The sequence below is a fragment of the Dendropsophus ebraccatus genome, chromosome 3, assembly GCF_027789765.1.
Source record: "Dendropsophus ebraccatus isolate aDenEbr1 chromosome 3, aDenEbr1.pat, whole genome shotgun sequence".
In the NCBI taxonomy this organism is placed as follows: Eukaryota; Metazoa; Chordata; class Amphibia; order Anura; family Hylidae; genus Dendropsophus; species Dendropsophus ebraccatus.
This window is the reverse complement of record NC_091456.1, coordinates 110,055,164-110,068,696: the sequence shown is the minus strand read 5'-3', so window position 1 is coordinate 110,068,696 and position 13,533 is coordinate 110,055,164. Positions and strand designations below refer to the sequence as shown.

The 13,533-nt window shown below is 42.7% G+C and overlaps 1 protein-coding gene across 1 annotated transcript; it reads right to left on the bottom strand.

Annotated features, from left to right (window-relative positions):
• Positions 1–5,545: 5,545 nt before the first annotated feature.
• Positions 5,546–6,718, bottom strand: LOC138786534 (uncharacterized protein F54H12.2-like). The gene has a single exon (XM_069963515.1). It carries the CDS (start codon positions 6,716–6,718, stop codon positions 5,546–5,548), a length of 1,173 nt encoding a protein of 390 aa, XP_069819616.1.
• Positions 6,719–13,533: the final 6,815 nt, after the last annotated feature.

Genomic DNA, 13,533 nt, shown 5'->3' with positions numbered 1-13,533 from the left:
CCGCGCGATTTATCATCCGTTCCACCAGAATGTACGCCGAAAACCTACTCCAGTCCTCAGCTGGCGTAGGTTTTCGGCGGTGCGCAACGGCGCGCACGGGATTTATGTAGAGGCAGTCCGCGGGGGCATTTTTACGTCCGGCGTAAAAAACGCCGGACTTAATAAATGCCTCCCTATGTGTGAACATAGCCCTAAACATGCTAGGATGTATACCCTGCAGTGAGAAACTCAGAGGAGAGGATACATTCTAGACACTTCAGTACTGAACATGCTAGAATGTATTCTCTCCTCTGAGTGTATCCTCCTTTCTGAGTTTCTCACTGCAGGGGATACATTTAGCATGTTCAGTACTGAAATGCCTAGAATGTATCCTCTCCTCTGAGTATATCCTCTCCTTTGAGTTTCTCACTGCAGGAGATACATTCTAGCATGTTCAGTACTGAAATGGCTAGAATGTATCCTCTCCTCTGAGTATATCCTCTCCTTTGAGTTTCTCACTGCAGGGGATACATTCTAGCATCTTCAGTACTGAAATGGCTAGAATGTATCCTCTCCTCTGAGTCACTATAGGGGATTTATTCTAGCATGTTGAGTACTAAGAGGGTATATATTCTAGACATTTCAATGCTACACATGCTAGAATGTATCCCCTGCAGTGAGAGACTCATAGGAGAGGATACATTCTAAATATTTCAACAATACTGAACATGCTATAATGTATACCCTATAGTGAGAGACTCAGAGGAGAGGATACATTCTAGCCATTTCAGTACTGGAGATGCTAGAATGTATACCCTATAGTGAGAGACTCGGAGGAGAGGATAAACTCAGAGGAGAGGATACATTCTAGCCATTTAAGTACTGAACATGCTAGAATGTATCCCCTGCAGTGAGAGACTCAAAGGAGAGGATGGCTCAGAGGAGAGGATACATTCTAGCCATTTCAGTACTGAAGATGCTAGAATGTATCCCCTACAGTGAGAAACTCAAAGGAGAGGATACATTCTAGCGTTTTCACTACTGAAGATGCTAGAATGTATCCCCTACAGTGAGAAACTCAAAGGAGAGGATACATTCTAGGCTCTACCCTTCTGGAAGCTTCTCCGCTCACCTTCTCCTCAGGATGAAGGAAGCTGCAGCAGCAGTAATGTGACAGTACAAACATGGAGGAGCCGGCGTCATGTGCACAGCGCCCTTCCTGTGGCAGTATAGAGAGGCTGCCCGAGTCCGTGCACTCCCTGCATCTGTCACCAGAGGAAAACCAATAGTGCCGTATGTCAGCGCTGCCCCATGAAGAGGGATGGGATTCAGGAGACAATTAGGGTGTATAGAAGTAGAATGCACGGATGAGGTGTGGTGTGAGGCCAGCGCCCCCCGCAGGTGCAGTGCATAGTGTGACAGAGGGCAGGTGCAGAGCTAACTACAGGGGCCCAATCCCTCCCCTTAATTAGACGGAAGACATTCAAAACATGGACATAAAACATATTCAAATTAGCATCAAATAAAACGTATGAAGAGTATAAACAACTGCATATGCAGAGCCATGACTGCCAAGACACATGAGGGGAGGAATCCCCATATAGCAGTAGTATCAAAGGTGCAGCTAGAAGATAGGAGGTGCTGGACAGAAAGGGGCTTCCAGCTGTCCTCAGGCCTGAGGAGGACACCCCCCTTATCTGCAGATGGAGGGGTCATTGGCCTTTCAGGCAGAGGTATAGGAAAGGAAAAATGAAAAATTGCCAAACTCCTTGGAAACCCCAGCGCTGTCTTCAGCAAATCCGACATGGAGAGAGAGGAGCGGCTGCACATCACACCTATGGTTGATACTAATGCTGCTAAGCCTATTTTAAAAAAACAACTTCAGGATGTTGGAATATGAATTGATCAAGCCATATCGCCCCGTGTACCAACGTGCAGGTCTCCTGGTTCACACGGGTCCCTACGCTTCACAAAGTCATGGGACCAAAGTATTAGGTGAAAGCAATAAAAAGCATTTATTTCAAATAGCACAAATATAACGCGTTTCCAGAGTGCACTGTATCAGATGAAGAGAGCTTAGGCTCTGGAAACGCATTATATATTTGTGCTATCTGAAATAAACGCTTCTTATTGCTTTCACCTAATACTTTGGTCCCATGACTTTGTGAAGTTTGGAATAGACCATTGGACCATATATACAGCCACGGCGCAGGACTCACAAAATAACTGCAAGGACTTCACAGGTGTCCATCTTGGGCGTTTATTCACACGGCTTGAAAATGAGCGACACGTTTCAGTGTCGGACTTACACCTTTATCAAGCTCCTATATACAATAACATAAATTATTTAATTATAAAGACAAAGATCCTCTATATAACTAAGAAACAACATAAAATGAGTACTAAAATCTATCATGCAGGACTGAACAGACCGTATGGCATAGACATGAACATTGCTAAGGACTATGGCTCAAATTAGAATGACTGACACAGCCAATATCAGGTCAGTTATGTCAAAAAGGTATAAACGGCTATAGAACACTCCAAAAATGAAACAAATTGGGAAGACTCAATACACATGACTCAATTCCTAAAGGTCAAATTGGCTATAGCAATAAAATCACAAAAATGCTGTGTGTTAGATTGGTTGTAAACTACTTGTAGCAATGTGCCTGCAACTTACCTCCTCACTTCTAAACACCAAGGCTTGCTCTGAGAGCAGCAGCAGCCCCATGACATCAGACATCACTTCCCCTGACGTCACCTGACTGACATCACCTGACACACATCAGGAGCTGTTAACCCTCACAGCACCGGGGGGCCTATAGCGGGCAGTGGGAGAATGTGGAGGAATGTTTATGTGACAACATTGCATAACCGTCTGGAATATTCATAGAATCCATTTGCTTTAAATGAGATTTGTAAATAGTGTATAAGATCATAAAATGTATATACAAAAGATATATATATGATTAAAATATCTTTGTCTATAGAGTAAATAAATAACATATAAATAATTAAAAGGCTTGCTAGAATATAATAGTGGCCTGCTGATTTGATTAAAAAACAATTGTGATATGCACTGGAAAAGGTACAATACAAAAAAAAAAAAATACATACACACACACATATATATATAATAACACATAATAACCTTTTACATACAGAATACATATGCCCAATATTGGTGCAGAACAATAAACAGTTATATCCCAGATTCAAGTGCTTCATTTAGGCCCTCTGGCATAAGTGTTTTCAACTTGAATATCTAAAAGGCTTCTCGCCTATTGAGCGTTTTTTGTCTATTGGCCTCTGTCGTTGGGACCTGTCACTTTAATACAGCTGAAGTCGCTGTGGTGAAATTCAAATAGGTGCCAGTCAAACTCCTTCTAACTACCCAAGGAAATGACTACATAGGGGAGGGTAATTTTCAGGGAGGTAAATCACAGGGGGATGCTTACCTACCAGGGACACTACCTATGGGAGAAATAGCTACATCCAGGCCTGGACTGGTAATCTGGCAAGCCGGGCAAATGCCCGCTGGGCCGCCCGGGCTGCATAATAAAAAAAAAAAAAAAACATTATTAAAAAAAAAAAAAGCCTGACCTGCTCGGCCCGCCCGTCCTGCTCCTGCCACTTCAGCCCGGCCCGCTCTTGCCACTTCCGCCCGGCCCGCTCCTGACGTGCTCCTCCAATCCAATTAACATGTAGGAGGAGCATGGCGCCACTGTGGCCGGCTGTGGTGTACGTACAACGCGTGTGCCGTGGCAGGCCGCAGCGGCCCCACGCTCCTCCTCCACGTTAATTCGATTGGAGGAGCACGTCAGGAGCGGGCTGAGGTGGCAGGAGCGGGCAGAGCCGGCCGGGCTGAGGTGGCAGGAGCGGGACGGGCGGTCTTCGTCAGGGGAGGGGGGGGGGTATGTCAGGTGGGGTAGTTCGTGTGTGTGTGGGGGTATTTGGCAGGTGGGGTAGTGTGTGTGTGTGGGAGGGGGGTATTTGGCAGGTGGGGTATTGTGTGTGTGGGGGGGGAGGGATTTGTCAGGTGGGGTAGTTTGTGTGTGTAGGGGGGAGGGATTTGTCAGGTGGGGTAGTGTGTGTGTGTGGGGGGGGGGGGGGGGGGGGATTTGTCAGGTGGGGTCAGTGTCGGACTGGAGTCCTTGGGCCCACCAGGGGAAATCATTCTTGGGGCCCACCCTTCTGCCACTATACTTATCTAACATTAATAAGGCTCCAGTTACACGGCGTGATATGGGGCAGTGTAGAGCAGCAAACCATTGCTAATCAGCAGGGCAGGAATATACTGAGATGTGCGGACGCCAGCAATGATTTGTACAGATGCACAAAAGATCAAATCAGCCGACTATGGGACATTTGCTTGTCAGCTGATCTCTGGCACTTTTACATGGGGCTTCCAAGTAGCACTTGTTACCAATTATTGGCTTGTATAATCGCGCTATAAGACAATTTTCTTTGCATGATAACACTGTATACTTAGATACAAAAGTGATACAGCCACCAATAACGCATATTACCGCCATACTGTTACTGACCAAATCCAGTATACCAAGACTGATATTACCAATAATACCAGTATAAAAGAGGGAAATATTATCACCTCACATATTACCACCATACTGTTACTGACCAAATCCTGTGTACTATGACCAATAACCAGTATATAGAAAGGAAATATTACCGCTAGTAGTGAAACATCAGTTTATTATGTCAATTCAAAAGTGACAGGTGCCCCGCCCCCTTTCCCCCTAAGCCCCGCCCCCATTTCCTGCCATCAACCCGCCCCCCTCTAGCCCTAGTGACAGTTCCCCCGCCCACTTTCCCACGCATCCCCCGCCCACTTTCCCACGCTGTTAACCCTGTCCCACATGCATGTGACGTATCTGGTATGACAGATACGTCTCCACCCCCTCCCATATCAAAACCTATGAAACATCCCCCAGATTATATCATGCACCCTGCTTATCGCCCATATCGGGTAACCCTAATAAAATGACTAACCTTTATCTCAACTCCCAGTCATGGTTCTGTGTGTAGTTGTAGCAGATATAATAGCAAGAGAGATGGAGAGATCCGTACAAATCCCTGTCTTGAAGCGAAGTGTGTGAATTAGCTTACAGTCTTCTGAGAGGGGTCTGAGTACACGCCCATATCCTGTTGTAATAGGGAGGCCTTGAGACATGCCAGGACATGTCCCCACATCCCATAGCCTATATACCCCACAGTGTATATATTAGGCGTAAAAATCAAACAAGGCGATAAAAGTTTAAAAGCTTTATTGAATAAAAAGATGTATACAATATTCGTATAATAAGCAATGTTTATTGTTCATAAAGTTACATTTGTAAAAGTTAAAATAAGCGAACAAAAGTACAAAAATGGTATGGCCGCATTATCAAAGACATCACATAATATACAAGAGCTACAAGACGTCTGCATTTACAGAGTTAACCAGGCTGTTTGTAGTAAGGGTAAAGGCCTTTTTTTAGGTAGCAAATTACCCTGCGTTATCCCCAGCGGTGTGGTAGGCTGAATAGACAGGGGGCTGCGTTTAGGGGTGACAGTTCCAGAAGTATAGCTCAGTGCCGTCTTTATCGAATGCAAAAAATGTGTAGCCGTTCATAAATTCTTCGCGGTCTATCGCTAGCCCGCTATCAGATTTTTGTTTACCCGCTATGTGTGCGAGGGCGGCGTACTCTCTAATGGCTAATTCAGCCTCAAAATTTGGCTGAAAAGGTTTTGCAGGTATCTGTTGTCCGTCCAGGTACAGAGCCGCATGATTTATGCTGTAGTGGTGAAAACATAGCGGATTTCTTTGGTAGCTCCCGCTAAAGGCTTCATTGTCCACAAAACCTAATATTACTGTTTTAGGGATTTGACCAAGAAACAGATTCTCATGATTTGTAATTCTTGTTCCTGTTGGAATGCTGTATACTTTTAAGCAGGCTCTATCAATGGCGTATTTGGCCGTAGACGTCAGAAGGGCTTGGCTGTGGCCTATTCTGACAGCCGGTGAAACCTGTACTCTTTTTACATAGAGAGCCGCTTGCAGGATCTGTATTTTAAAAGGCTCTGCTTCGGCTGACATCAGGCTAAATGTATCTTTATTTCTGGTCAGTTTGATTTTAAGGTCCAGGCCGTTGAGTATGAGTTTGGGTTGATTGAATATATCTCCAAAAATTGGTCCTAAAAGCTCTACAGGCTTAGAGCGCGCCGTTGTCCGTGCTCTTTTGATGAATCCTGAATTTTCACCAGCAAGAGCTCTGTCGTGGTGGTGTCCCGCTGAATCTTTGTAAAATAATCCGGCTGTAAACTGAGATGACAGTGTTTGTGGGCTATAATTTAAAATAGTCTCGATGTAAGCTCTGTAACTGTAAAGGTTATCCGATTGTGAAATAAGTCGGTCGCCCAGGGTAATGTCCACTTGATTGAAAAGCGTAGCTATGGGGTAATTTATAAAACCCACACGAGCCCCGTCGGCTATCGCTGTGTTGTCTTGTTTGACAATGCGACAGTTTATGTACAGGAGGGTGTTGTTCAGGTCGTAATAATATTCTCCGCTACCTGAAATGAAGAATTCCAGCGGCGCATTGTCGGCCAGAGCCGCAATAGGTTGAACCTCTACAAAAAGCGATTTTTCTATACTCGTTTGTGTGAACGGAATATCAAAAATATCCAGTTCCGATTTTGCACACTCTACGGATCCGTCGTGTATGAAGGCCATGATATTCCTCTAAAAGATGTCGTCCGCTGAGCGTCTAACTGATTTCTGACGTCTGCGCCTTTTGCGCGCTATAGTCTTATTCATGAGCAAGGGCGGGAATGATGTATCGAAATTACGTTTTCTTTTACGTGACTTTTTTGTTACATAAACGAGACCATCGCCGGCCTGCCGCTCTTTCGGAGGCTGATTTATTTTATCCATGATAGCCGTTGATACGCTTGTGAAGGCATCTTTAGCAATGTTTCTGGCAGCTGTTTTTACGTGCGGTTTTACAAGTTCTATACCCTTTCTGAAAAGAGGCACAGCGCGACGAAAAAGTCCTCTAAACAGACCCGCAAGACCGGCGCCATACATGTATTCATCACCACGGAAGCCTTCTAATCCATGACCCGCTTGAAGGGAATAATAGCGGGCATAAACGGCGGGGTCGCCGTAAACTCTCTGGGACAACATTTTAGCGTGACAGCTCCCTGCACGGTCTGAAATGTAATCTCACGATACTTTTCCCGTACCTAAATTTAACAGGATTACCTTGATCCGACAAAATCGAAACGGTTATAGAATCAAAGTGCTGTTTGCACAACGGTATGTAATCCGGTCTTGTGTAGTGTAGGGTAACAACTTCGTTGTGTTGTCCGCTGATCTCGACGGTTCTTAAAAGCTGTACATAGCTATCACCCACCAGCTGATGCTGTATTATATCGGTGTACACAAATAATGTGTAAAATCCAGCTTTTATATCTGCGTAAAAAGTCTTCTTATCAGAGTAATTAGGTTCTGTGGCGTTTTCAACATAACCTGGTAGCCCTAAAATACGGGACAACTTATCGCTGGGCGCAAACTGCAGGTTTTGCGATTCAGTTGCAAATACGGTTCTTTTTATCTGGTCAAATCGTAATTTAAAGGGTTCTTCTGTTAATCTCAAATTATCGATTTTTTCGTTGATGACTTTTACCACTTCACCAACACTAGAGTAGAAACCGGATTTGATGTAATATTCCTTTAGTTCTCCATCTCGTTTTCCCATAAAAAATGCTCCTTCTTGATTTCCAAGGGTATACCAGGTGTGAGGGTATTGTATCTCTGTCAAAGCAACTTCATAGGGGCCGGAAAGGTGAACGGGTTTTGCCAATTTAGTTGTGTAGGTCGAAATTGTGTTTTCGGGGTAAAATCTGGATGATGAATTACTAGGTAGCGTAATATAAAATGAGCCGGACTCCATGACCTATACACTAGTCAGCTGCTTTTCCTCTATCCAGCTGTTGAATTTAGCGGGATACCCCCGCCACTTTACAAAATAATACGTTTTACCCCTGTTACGTTTTTTCTTCAGTATTTTCTCTATTCTGTAGACACGGTCCTCGTTCTCAGGAACCTTCTGAATTTCCTCGTTATAAAATGTACCTCCTATGGGTTCTCCGTACAAATCAGCGAGTTTATAAAGAGGTTTTTGGAATTTTGTGTTGACATTGTTGATCACAAAAATCTCATCCGTGTAACTTTGCTCGTAGCCTTTACTGAAAGTCCCCTTATACTGAGCGATTCGTACGTGGTCACCAGTTTTTAACCTAGGCTTAATAGATTTAACGCTCAGACTCGAACTGTAAATGTTTTTCCATATTCTTAAGGAGTTACTCTTTGTCACATCGACGGGCCGTGCTTGAATCGTACTGTGATAAGTATGATTGTAACTATATACTAGATCCTGTAATACATTTAGGTAGCTAAAAGTATTGTGTTTTGTGAGGTAGCGCCACATTTTAGTTTTTAATGTGCGATTAAAACGCTCTACTAGTGCGGCTTTTACTGTGTTTGAAGTAAAGAAATGATGAATATTGTAATCTTTACAAAGGCGCCTCATAGAATTATTCATAAATTCCCGTCCACGATCCGACTGTAACTTTTGTGGAACACGTTCATCCCCTTTAAAGATCAGCTCAAAGGCTCTAGCAACCGCAGGACCCGTCTTGTTTTTCAGAACCACGCACCAGGCATATTTTGATAGTACATCTATCACTGTTAAAATGTATTTTATTCCGTCATTGTCTCTTGAATATTCGATGAGACTAACAAGATCAGCTTGCCATTGTGCATCGATATCCGAAACAAAAATCCTGTTTCTCACAAAGTTTTTTCTCACAGGTTTATGCAACGTATAAGCATCTTGTTGACTCAGCCACGATCGCGTCGCTTCTCTGTTTATTCCGTGTTTCTTAACAGATCTGTATAAGTTTTCAACACCACCGAATGAACCAGCCTCTTTAGGATTATAATAGTGTTTTTTTAGTATCTTTTCAGGTTGCGTACATGCCATGTTCGTATCACGAGCGAATCATGAGATGTGATATGCCTTTACATATTGGTAACCGTTATTTATAATTTTATTTATGAGTTACATAAATTTATATAAATCTGTTAAAAGAATGACTGGTAATCAGGGTTGTGTCTAATTAGAATTCTATACGTCAGAGGGCGTGTAAGCTCCACCTACAAGAAATTGGTCACAGGATCTGGTCTGTGTTACATGCTATATAAGCACAAGGCCTCCCAGTATTGATCACTATTTCAGACCCTTGGTAAACTGAGTGGCAAAGGGTATCTTGTGCAGAAGTGATAGGAGATCAGCCGCGGTGTTTAACCTGTCGTGTATTTTGTCGCTCGCGTGAGTGTTTGCAATTGCACATACAGTTAGCTAGAGATGATCCGGCACTCTGTAGGTTTAAGACTTTTTGTGATCGGTGCTGTCGTTTTGTGGTCAATAGGGATGAAGGTCATATGTGTGGTGGATTGCGGTGCAATGTGTGCAATGTTCAGCTAGCAAGGTTTGATAATCATCTCTGCTACATGCAGCGATACAAGGCAAAGGCAACCTCTGATCTGTACATATTTTATGACTTTGAGTGTATGCAGGAGACTGGCACACACATACCAAATTACGTTTATGCCACTACACTGTACGGAGACTCTTCTTGGGAATTTGAAGGTGAGACATGTGCTCAGGAGTTTGTTCGTTTCTTTACCTCTGGTAAATTCACTGGATATACATTTATAGCTCACAATGCCGGCAGATATGATTCCTATTTTATTATTAAAGAACTGATTAGAGAAAAGTTGCAAGTCAAAATGGTTACCCAAGGAGGTCGTTTGATGTGTGTTACTCTGCCTGATTTGCGTATAAGATTTATAGATTCTTTAAATTTTATACCCATGAAACTTAGTAAAATGCCTCAAGCTATGGGATTTTCAGACTCAAAGGGACACTTTCCACACTATTTTAACACCGTAGAGAATCAAAATTACGCGGGCCCTGTACCAGCTATTGAGTATTATGGCGTTGAATACATGATGCCTGGTGACAAAAAGGAATTTATGGAATGGTACGAAGAACAAAAAAACAAAACTTTTGATTTTAAATCTGAACTGAAAGCTTACTGTAATCAAGATGTTGTTGTCTTGAGACAGGCCTGTGAACGTTACAGAGACAGAGTGATGGAGTGACTAGGAAAAAAGTTACAAAATACTGTCCTCAACAAAAGAAAAATGTTGAGGTAACTCAGTGTGTTGATCCTTTTCAGCTCATCACTCTGGCCTCTGTATGCATGGCAATGTACAGATTTAAGTTTCTTCCAAAAAATACCATTGCCATTGTACCGGCGGACAATTATCACAAAACCCAAAAACGCTATTCAACACCCACTATTCAATGGCTTATGTACGTTGCACGCGCTGAAAAGATCAATATACAACACGCATTGAGGGGTGGAGAGAAGCAGGTGGGGAAATATTTTTTAGACGGCTATGCTTATGTTGACGGTCAGCACATTGCTTTTGAATTTCAGGGATGCTTTTACCATGGCTGCCCCATATGTTATAACGAGCAAGACACAAATAAAGTGACAAATACCAGCTACGGGCAGCTTCATTACACTTTTTTTGATTAAAAAGCGTTACCTACAGAGTTGTGGCTTCATTGTACGGTTGATGTGGGAACATGAATGGAATGAACTGATTGAGAAAGACACAAATCTCCAATCATTTCTTCTTGAATTGCAATTCCCAGAGGCCTTAGATCCTCGTGATGCGCTTTATGGAGGCCGAACAAATGCAGTCAAACTCTATCACAAACCGGCTGTGGGGGAGACTATACAGTACTACGATTTTACCAGTCTGTACCCCTTTGTCAACAAAACAAAAACATATCCCTCAGGTCATCCCACCATCATTTATGACAATTTCAGGTATATAAAAAATTACTTTGGCATTGCAAAAGTGAAGGTCTATCCTCCGAGAGATTTGTTTTTTCCTGTCCTGCCGGTAAAAATTAACAAAAAATTAATGTTCCCTCTATGCTTCACATGCGCTACAGATTCACAGCTGACCGTCTGTATGCATAGCGATGAACAACGATCTCTGACGGGTACATGGTGCACGATAGAACTCGAGATGGCCTTGGAAAAAGGGTACAGAATCGCACACGTCTACGAAGTATGGCATTTTCCCGACACCACAGATAATCTGTTTGCTCCGTACATTAAATTACATCTCAGGGATAAGCAAGAGGCCTCAGGTTTCCCTAGTTGGTGCACGGATGATACCAAGAAAAAGCAATACATCGACGCTTTTCTTGAAAGAGAGGATGTGCAATTACAGGCCGAGAATATAGCCGTAAATCCGGCCAAAAGACAGATCTCCAAGCTTTTCCTTAATTCATTATGGGGAAAGTTTGCTCAGAGATCAAACTTACCGTGTACTAGCATTGTGAATAACCCAGAGGAGCTCTTTCAGTATGTCTTTCTCCCCTACCACGAGGTTACTGAATTAAATTTTATAGATGACGAGACAGCCGCTATCAATTGGAAATACACAAAAGGACACCACACATTGAACAAAAATACAAACATTTTTATAGCCTGCTTCACAACCGCCTATGCCAGATTAGAACTTTACTCGCTTCTGGACAGACTGCAAGACAGATGCCTTTATCACAACACTGATTCTGTGATTTTTGTACAACGGGAAGGAGACTGGAATCCGCCTTTAGGTGATTATTTGGGGGAGCTAACCAGTGAAATTCCCACAGGCACATACATCACAGAATTTGTATCTGCGGGTCCAAAAACCTACGGATACAAACTGAATTCTGGAAAAACAGTCTTAAAGGTAAAGGGCATTACGCTGAACGTGTCTAATGCGCAATCCATTAATTTTGACAGTCTGAAGGATTTAGTTCTCGCCTATCGCCAAGACAATGCAACAGATACTCAAAAATGTATAACCATTGAGCAGTCCGGCATTGTTAGAAACAAAATGCAATTTAACATTGAAACGCGGCCACTGCGCAAAACGCAACGTTGTGTTTATACAAAGAGGGTTATGTTAGACGATTTTACAACCCTTCCATTTGGTCTCTAAAGTCAATTATCACACACTTACAACCGTCTTTTTCAGAAGTCCTAGCCGGCCTTTTTAAAGAAGCCCCGGATAACCGACGCTCCTAACAGGCACGACTAGCAAGCGGTGAGCGACACTAAACAACTTTTTGTAGGCGTCACATATTACACGGAATTTTAACATTATGGATACCCGCTTACAGCATCCTTTTTCATGCATTTTAGCCGGACCTTCAAACTCCGGCAAGAGTTATTTTGTAAAACAGCTGTTGCAGAATTCAGGGACTCATTTATCACACAAACCCGATAATATTGTTTGGTTTTATGCGTGTTGGCAAAAACTGTACGATGACTTGTCTCATTCTTTTCCCAACATTAGGTTTATTGAAGGACTCCCTCAGACTTTCATAGACGATGAGCTATTTCCCCCTGACAAGGTGAATTTGACTATTGTTGATGACCTCATGGAGAGCGCTAGTGAAAATAGTGAAATAGAGAAAGCATTTACCAAGTACGTCCATCACAGAAACCTCAGTATATTGTATCTAGTGCAAAACATATTTTGTCAGGGAAAAAAGAGCAGAACGATCAATTTGAATACCAAGTACATGATTCTCTTTAATAACCCACGTGATAAATTGCAAATTTTAACATTAGCGAGACAAATGTACCCCGGGAAAATACATTTTTTCTTAGAAGCTTTTGAGGACGCAACGCGAGACGCTTATGGCCATCTGCTTGTGGATTTAAGAGCCAACACCCCCGAGCAGCTTCGTTTAAGATCAGGTTTCTTCCCACCAGCTTTACCGGCTGTGTATATTCAGAAGAAACATAGTTCAAAAAAGTGAAATTTACAATGAGGCGTGCATTCTATCAGTTGTACATAGTACTGACAAGATGTCAGAAAGGATCCGCCGTAATTGGACTCTCTTAAAAACACTGGTGAAATCCACTCCGGCGGTCAGAAAATCTATTTTGCGTGACGCGAGCTCTGATTTAATAGCCTCCATAGCTGAAATAGCCTTAAATATTTTAAAAGGAAAGATACCTCTGAAAGATCGCCAGAAAAATATACTAAAGAAGTGGCGTAAGGCTATAAGGAGGCTGAGCGATAAAACATTGGCCATAAAGAAAAAGAAGCGCTTAGTGATTCAGTCTGGAGGGTTCATAGGCCCGTTACTGGGATTTGCAATTCCGTTAATAAGCAGTCTACTCTTTAACAAATAATGAATCATGCGGAGAAAATGTACTTGGTACCCAAACACGAGCTCAACAAAATAAGTCAGGGCGTCACACCCGCAAACAACATACGTCAGAGTGTGATACTACGTCTCGATGGCGAAATTGCTGACATTTTACATCGAAACGACATGCCTGATGATGTGAAAATTAAAAGATACACAGATATTCTGCAGAGATACTTGG